We start from the raw sequence: 9,076 nt of genomic DNA, 5'->3' as shown, positions 1-9,076 counted from the left end.
TAGTCTCAAAGTGGGTTCCTCGTCATCGAATTTGAATCCCTCGTGTAGCTTTGCGTGAAATTCAAAACCAAACAAACAATACTTGAACTTCACTCCTTTGTCCTTCTACCGGTACGACTCGCCATACCTGTTCTTTTCTACACTAAAGTCGTCCTAATCTCTAGTTGTAGCGGTGATCAGGTAACTGAGTGTACGTGTAACCTTGAAACTAACATACCGTGTGGGATTTACTTACAAGCTGAAACTAAATTCAACAGAATAACACTCGGCGGTAAGAGTCGGTCCCTCGGGGGGGGGGGGGGGGCACGGAACAGATAACCAATTACGTAGCTCTGTGCTTAGAAGAAAAAAAAAACAACAGTAACGGAGTGGTTATAAAATATAGAAGAAATGGTTGGCTAAATCAGAAAATGAGCCTGGTGAACTTCGAGTTCTTAATAACACTGAAGACTCCTTTGAAGTACTTTTTTATTTCACCTTGCCCGAGGCGTTTAAGGGAACAGGGTGATAACAGGGTGATATAACCTCTCACGTCCACAAGAAAATAAATATGAACCCAGCTGGATCTCTAAAAAAACAGAAAGGAATCTGATATATTATGAAACACGTGAAACAAGAATTGAGCGCGCTGTAAACACGTGAAACAAGAATTGAGCGCGCTGTAAACACGTGAAACAAGAATTGAGCGCGCTGTGCTTGTTTCTGTCTGACAATGAGACAACGTATTTGGGACATGTTTCTTCAGCTTCTGCGTTCGGTGAAAAGGGACCGAACGTTTTATTCTGTGTTACGTGGTCGCCTTTACTGTTTTTATTTATTTTACTCCTTCATTCCGTCTTTCAAGTCCGTTTAAAACCGTTGGCTAGTCTCTAGCCGTGGTCAAATGGTACCTTATAGTTATAGTGATGTAAACACTTGTAAGTCAACTTTTCTTCCAATCTGTATATATTTATCAGGTTTAATAAATCTTTCTGATCATCAGTAAATGATGATTTCGTTCTAACAACCTCAGTTCTTTTTCCCGCTCCTTGTCAGCTTTAGTTACAGCCCTAACGTGTTTCGGTTCACTTTCTTAGACTCTTACAGTTATTGTTCGAGTGTTTTGTTGTTGTTTTTTTGAGATGTCTTTACGATCAATGAAATTCGTTCTCAGTATTGTTCCTATACAGTTAATATTGAGCCACTCAGAGAATTACTTTACGTAGAATAGAGGGCACTCGACTCGCAATCTGCGGACCGAGGGTTCGAATCCCGTCACCGAACATCCTCGCCCTTTCAGCTGCGGGAGCTTTATAACTTTATGGTCAATCCCACTATTTGTTGATAAAAGAGTTGGCGGTGGGTGGTGTTGACTAGCTGCTTTCCTTCTAGTCTATATTCCCTCACAGCTGTATTACGGACGGCTTAGCGCAGATAGCCTTCGAGTAGCTTTGGCACAAAAATTCATAAAATAAATAGGCGTTACGCAAGAATCTAGTTTCGGAAGAAGTTTGCTGTGGTGGCTACAACAAACACAGGTGGAGGATGTTTACCGTGTAAAATTCCGGAAATATAAAAAGTAGTTCCGAAAAGTGTAAAAAAAAAAAAAAAAAAATCCTCTTTCATTTCAGAATCTGAGCATGTGCATATACCACTGTATCATGTGACAGATAAATAATTACGTAAATCTTTATTTTCAACAAACTACATTTGTGTGTTTTTCTATAGTACTGTATTATGAAGTTCTGAAATTATTTTTTTGTTTTCTCCTTTATATTACAAGATAAAATGGGGTAACTTGGTAGATATATGACCCCCCCTCCCCCCAGTGGCTCAACGCAAAAAAAAAAAAATCGTGTTTCGATATGCCTGCGGTGGGGACCCATTGTTTTTATGAACAAATAAGCAACAGTAATTAATAGGGAAGGTTGAAGTATCATTCTGTCGTACACTTTACATATAAAGTCCGGAAAATCTGGAACAGTTTCGGGGAAAATATTTTGGGAAGAATGCTGACGAAACCAGAAAGCTGATCGCTGTATATTATAATATTTGTATTGGTTTTGTAGTTTATTCACCAGCTTAAAATTGTAATTGTACGAAACTTTTTCTCAGTTTAATAAGTGAGAATTTCCTGTTGTGACCCCACCTCCACCCGTCCATTGCTTGGTGTACAGAACTATTCTCGAGCCAGACATAAACAACTCGTTTTTGTTACACGCAGCGCGATAATTACAATGTTTTGTTTCAATTCCTGGACTCCTTTTAACATCTGTAGAACAGCCGAAGACGAAAGTATTTAGGCATTAAAAGAAAATGGTTCAACTGATACGTTCCTGGTGTTGAACGAAAAGGCTTCTTGGATAGTAAGTTGTGTGAGAGAAAAGAAATATATGAAATATGTTTTTAAACGTCTCTAATTTGAATCCAAAATGAACAAACGTAGAGAGGAATGTGGAAAATGAACAAACGTAGAGAGGAATGTGGAAAATGAACAGACGTAGAGAGGAATGTGGAAAATGAACAGACGTAGAGAGGAATGTGGAAAACGAACAGACGTAGAGAGGAATGTGGAAAACGAACAGACGTAGAGAGGAATGTGGAAAACGAACAGACGTAGCGAGGAATGTGGAAAATGAACAGTTTACGTGATATTTATGACAAGTAATGTAAGGGCTATAAATCATATTTATGACGAGTAATGTAAGGGCTATAAATCATATTTCTGACGAGTAATGTAAGGGCTATAAATCATATTTCTGACGAGTAATGTAAGGGCTATAAATCATATTTCTGACGAGTAATGTAAGGGCTATAAATCATATTTATGACGAGTAATGTAAGGGCTATAAATCATATTTATGACGAGTAATGTAAGGGCTATAAATCATATTTATGACGAGTAATGTAAGGGCTATAAATCATCATAGTTTACTAATAGAGTAACCTCAAAGTTGGTTAGATTCCTTTATTCCACTCAGTTCAAAATTAGGGACGGCTAGCGTTTATAATTCTTGTGCACATTTGCAGGACTGTTTTCCAAAAAAAAATAAAATAAAAAAACTATCGTTATTTGTCTAACGTTTAATGATTTTCACAGAAAATTGCTGGTTTCGTAAGTTCGGTGTTACGTAGTTACGATGGGCCTATTTCGAACGCAATCAATCGGGAAACGCCATTGGTAAGATAGGCTGTCACTCAATCATATTTATTGTGTGTAACATTCCAAGTCACGCACAAAAGGACATGTTTCACAATTTCACACGTTGATTTTGTTGTTGTTGTCACTCATTGGAATGAAGTATTTCCTTCCTAGAATGTGAAGTAGAAGAGAAATGAGATTGATGTATTGTGTTGATATTGTCAGCGTTTAGACTTGCTTGTGTTGACATTGTCAGCGTTTAGACTTGCTTGTGTTGACATTGTCAGCGTTTAGACTTGTTTCTGTTGACATTGTCAGCGTTTAGACTTGTTTCTGTTGACATTGTCAGCGTTTAGACTTGCTTGTGTTGATATTTTCAAAGTTTAGACTTACTTGTGTTGATATTTTCAAAGTTTAGACTTGCTTGTGTTGACATTGTCAAAGTTTAGACTTGCTTGTGTTGATATTGTCAGTGTTTAGACTTGCTTGTGTTGATATTGTCAGTGTTTAGACTTGCTTGTGTTGATATTGTCAGTGTTTAGACTTGCTTGTGTTGATATTGTCAGTGTTTAGACTTCCTAGTGTTGATATTGTCAGCGTTTAGACTTCCTAGTGTTGATATTGTCAGCGTTTAGACTTCCTAGTGTTGATATTGTCAGCGTTTAGACTTCCTAGTGTTGATATTGTCAGCGTTTAGACTTGCTTGTGTTGACATTGTCAGCGTTTAGACTTGCTTGTGTTGACATTGTCAGCGTTTAGACTTGCTTGTGTTGACATTGTCAGCGTTTAGACTTGCTTGTGTTGATATTGTCAGCGTTTAGACTTGCTTGTGTTGATATTGTCAGCGTTTAGACTTGCTTGTGTTGACATTGTCAGCGTTTAGACTTGTTTCTGTTGACATTGTCAGCGTTTAGACTTGTTTCTGTTGACATTGTCAGCGTTTAGACTTGCTTGTGTTTAATATTGTCAGTGTGTGTGTGTGGCTGCTTATAACTAGCGAACCGCTGGACCGATTGCCACCAAATGCACTCTTAGAGTATCCACCCCCCCGGATCTGACTACTAAGTTACTGGTCTGGGGCCTTTATATCTCCCCCCTCCTCCGTTGATCGGGTACTAGAGCTAGTTTATCCAAATATCATCACTTGCTTGGTTTCCGTTTGTTTCCATAATACAAGGTTTTATATGTTGTGCTTTTGTGTCCTCTAAGAATCGTCGGTATATACATCACCTAGTGAATATATTTCTGTTAACGTTTGGTGGGTGTATACCCCCCTCCCCCAGGTTAGTGTGTTGTATGTGCAAAGTGTTGCATATTTGTAATTCTCCCGCTTGTTTCCAGATCTGTGACCTTTTAAGTATTCATTTTATACAATATTCTAATAATAAAGTCGTATTGCTTTTAAACTATTTAAACTTGTGGCGCCAAAGAATATAGAAAATTAGAATTCTTAATTATTTACAGTCAGCTATCCCCCCCTCACTATCCGTTGTTCTTTACAGTCAGCTATCCCCCCCTCACTATCCGTTGTTCTTTACAGTCAGCTATCCCCCCCCCTCACTATCCGTTGTTTTATTTTAACATGCACTTGGACAATAACGTACCAAAAATGGGCAAACTTTAGAGCTTATCTGGAAACAATGCTTATTATCCTTTATTTACAGTGATAGTTTTCTGGGAAATTTCTCATTGTTACATTTCGTTGTAAAATATGTGAAGCTAGTAATGTATTATTCAGCTTATAGAATATTTTCCTTTCTTTCAGAGCTGGAAACTGCCACACGACGAGAAATTCAAGGGAGACTACAAGGTAAACATAATTTGTGTAGAAAGGAAATGACGTACTGAACATTTCCGGCGCTTCCGTTTTACACTCTTGACATATTATTTTGTTTCGTTGAACTTCGCGCAAAGCTACTCGAGGGCTATCTGCGCTAGCCGTCCCTAATTTAGCAGTGTAACACCAGAGGGAAGGCAGCTAGTCATCACCACCCACCGCAAACTCCTGGGCTACTCCTTTACCAACGAAAAGAGGGATTGAGCGCCACATTATAACGCTCCCACTGTTGAAAGGAACGAGCATGTTCGGTGATAGGTTTCGATCTCGCGATTCGCAGATTGCGAGTTTATCGCTTTTGTCCTTCTATAGCGATGTTTAAGGGCTAAGATCGATTAAGAATTACACGCGTTACCTTTGATGACGCATATTGAAATTAGGTTTTGTACTTTTTGTACCATAAAATAAGCTTTTTAACACCTAGTTTTCGAGTCGGGGGGGACACGTTTGGTGGATTGATCCCCAAATAAAGATTTCCGGTTCTCTGTCTCGCTTTCTTTTTATACTCTGGATAAACACTTGAACTTCGTGGAATATCCGAACTGTCATCAGTATGACGGACTTCGCACTAGTTTCGAGGCTAAGGAGGAGTAAAATCCATACCCTCATCCAGAATCCCGCATAAAACACGGTAGACTGATTTGGCTCCTCAGCTTCTGTTTTCTCTGCTGTTTTCAAGAGTTCTGTCGATAGAGATAATTGAAAAAATCTCAGCTAAGCCTACTCAACGCTGTAAAGTATCAAAGTGTGGTACGTGTCTAAACATGAACACTTTTAGTTTGTGCTAGAGGCACACAGTCTGGCCAACTTTCTGAACCCTGCATCTTCGTGGCCAAACATTAATGAGAAGATAATCATTTTATACCTCTAGTTTGAATACCGGAAATTGCAACACCCATCTGTAGCCCACCCAATCCCCAGAATTCGGTCCCATTGACTCAGACTGGTTGTTAAATTTCCATAAAGAAATTAGTACTTTTTTTTCCCATGTTTTATAGCGACATCTGTCGGTTGTGGTTAATAACGAACGAGGTAAAATAATGTATTTTTGTTTAAAATTGAGAATTTTAAAGCATCTATAATCAGATTCTGAGCGTCGGATTTTTAAACAAGATGTTGATTTGTGTTGTGTTTATTATATTGGTGACAATTTACCCTTGAATGTTGTACCATTTATTTAAAACCCCAGTAGAGGGTTTCCAGAACCTTCTAAGACACCTGTTCCTACCCCACACATTTTTTGTTGTGTCACCTAAAACACTATAAATCTGCATTTTGTAAGATGATTATTCTGTGGTATTGTGGACATAACAACAGCTTGTCATCTCGTTCAGGGGATCAACTAAATGATGGAGGGGAGTTACTGTGGGGGCGATTTGTGTTAAAGTTTCAAGTACATGGTGGCGTGGAGCTTGATCTGTGGTAGACAGAGTTCTGGATTTGGGATCGTGTTGGAATCCTAGCTATACTACAAAATATTCCCCCATACTTTAAACATAATAAGAGTAACAGTCAATCCCTGCTCCTGATTGGCTGCCTTCCCTCTAATCAGTAGTTCAAAATTATGGGCGGTGGCAGATAGCCTTAGTAACTTTGCTATAAATACACATATTGAAATAATTAGTTGTTTTTTAATTACTATTTGTATTGCACGTATTCATAAACTGTTATAGTTAGCCAAAGATACAGAGATATATTGTATTTTATGTCAAAGATACAGAGATATATTGTATTTTATGTCAAATATACAGAGATATATTGTATTTTATGTCAAATATACAGAGATATATTGTATTTTATGTCAAATATACAGAGATATATTGTATTTTATGTCAAAGATACAGAGATATATTGTATTTTATGTCAAAGATACAGAGATATATTGTATTTTATGTCAAAGATACAGAGATATATTGTATTTTATGTCAAAGATACAGAGATATATTGTATTTTATGTCAAAGATATATTGTATTTTATGTCAAAGATATATTGTATTTTATGTCAAAGATATATTGTATTTTATGTCAAAGATATATTGTATTTTATGTCAAAGATATATTGTATTTTATGTCAAAGATATATTGTATTTTATGTCAAATATATATTGTATTTTATGTCAAATATATATTGTATTTTATGTCAAATAAACAGAGATATGTTGTATTTTATGTCAAAGATACGGAGATATGTTGTATTTTATGTATCTATTCAATTTATAAGAATTTTTGACTCGGTATCATACTAAAATCACGTTTTGGAGCTGACTTGCCGGCTTCGTTTCTGTGCGATATTTCCTGCAGTTTTAGTTACGGTTGTGTTATTAGAATGACAGTCAATCCTTTAGCATGGATGGTGGGTGCTCCTGATTGGCTGCCTTCCCTCTGGCCAGAAGTTCAAAACATGGACGGCGGGATATAGCCTTAGTAACTTTTTTGCTTTAAATACAAATACAGTAGTTGTAAAATTAGCAATAATCGTTTTTTTTTTATTATTATTATTACAGTGGGACATTATCAAGACTAAAGGTAGTCTTCTTCTGACGACTAGCCTCATCAACCTAGCTAGTAAAGACAAATGGGAGTCTTTGGAAGATTTGAAAACTGTGTATAAATTTAGCCTCGAGGAACCAAAGGTAGGTGGCGCTGCTACAGGCTGATAAGGTCAAGGCAACTTGAATTTAGTGGTAAATAACACCAGGTGTGCGTTGACATTGACAACGTTTTTAACCTTAAACTCTGGGTTAATGGGATTTTCGAAGTAACCTAGGACAGTTATTGCTATGGAGTTACTTAAACGACTTAACTCGTAGAGCGATGTCGAAGCAGTGGCGCAACCTCGTGGGGACCTGTCAAAAATTCGAAGTGGCCTCGGAAGCTTATGGACTTGATCCAACAAGTTAAATAAGTATTTGCGTCCGTGACTGGAATTCAACATCATAAAGAATTCTGTGCGTTTAAATATGCGCAGAATAATAATTCATTGTTAGGAGTTACTAGTACGAAACTGGAATGAAAAACAACAACAATAGACAAAAAAAATCGGGATTGATAAATATATAAGTTTAAGCACAAAAATCTAAATGTTTTTAAACTTTTAACCTTATCTTTAGATTATATCCATTCCTATATTTTGAGAATAGTTTTTAGAATATGAATGCTTGTACTTTTAACAAATAATGTAAAGTACAAACTGCGTGCCGTGCACTGTTTTACAGACGTTGCCTATAGGTGGCGCTACAAGTCGAGAACCTTCGAAATAAATATTGGTACCTTTTCTTTATTTCTGTTGTGGTGGGGGGAGGGAAGTTATTTTTTCCTGGTATTCATATTTTAAACTTCCTCTTGCTTTCTATTGTAAGTGTACATTCCAACTACTTCAACGTTCAGTTCGTATTAACTAGAGTATCTCTCAAAAAGGCCCGGCATGGCCAGGTGGTTAGGGCGCTCGACTCGCAATCTGAGGGTCGCAGGTTCGAATCCCCGTCACACCAAACGTGCTCGCCCTTTCAGCCGTGGGCATGTTTTATAATGTGACGGCCAATCCCACTATTCGTTGGTAAAAGAGTAGCCCAAGAGTTGGCGGTGGGTGGTGATGACTAGCTGCCTTCCCTCTAGTCTTACACTGCTAAATTAGGGACGACTAGCGCAGATAGCTCTCGTGTAGCTTTGCGCGAAAATTCAAAAACAAACAAACAATCTCTCAAAAAATAATTTTCTCGGCTTTGAATCTCGACTACGAGACACGAGCATTTGTAAGAAAAATCACCAGAATAAATAAAACACAAGATTGTTCAAAGTCAATCATTCCAAAATAAGTTATTATTTTACTGGATGTTGTTTTCGGTGTATATATATAAAAACTCCACGGCTAATGCAAGAAACACCGAGTCATTGTTTTACGTAATAAATACTTTTAGATACATTATAAAGTACGTTTACCTGACTTACAATTGCAAATAATACATGACAATACGTTTTTGTTTTTGTTTTGAATTTCGCGACAAAGCTACACGAGGGCTATCTTCGCTAGTCGTCCCTAATTTAGCAGTATAAGACTAGAGGGAAGGCAGCTAGTCATCACCACCCACCGCCAACTCTTGGGCTACTCTTTTACCAAC

The 9,076-nt window shown here is 37.4% G+C and overlaps 1 protein-coding gene across 2 annotated transcripts in view; it reads left to right on the top strand.

The window, feature by feature from the left end:
• The window catches only part of LOC106471422 (allene oxide synthase-lipoxygenase protein-like), a 35,616-nt gene that overhangs the window by 9,280 nt on the left and 17,260 nt on the right, over positions 1-9,076 (top strand). For both annotated transcript variants that reach the window (XM_022400029.1, XM_022400028.1), the window contains exons 2-3: positions 4,887-4,931; positions 7,463-7,591. In XM_022400029.1, the coding sequence (XP_022255737.1) occupies positions 4,887-4,931; positions 7,463-7,591 (174 nt within the window). The remainder of the gene's footprint in view (positions 1-4,886; positions 4,932-7,462; positions 7,592-9,076) is intronic.

This window comes from Limulus polyphemus, unplaced genomic scaffold (genome assembly GCF_000517525.1).
Source record: "Limulus polyphemus unplaced genomic scaffold, Limulus_polyphemus-2.1.2 Scaffold4613, whole genome shotgun sequence".
NCBI classification, from domain to species: Eukaryota; Metazoa; Arthropoda; class Merostomata; order Xiphosura; family Limulidae; genus Limulus; species Limulus polyphemus.
The sequence above is the reverse complement of the archived record's forward strand: the minus strand, read 5'-3'. Positions and strand labels throughout refer to the sequence as shown.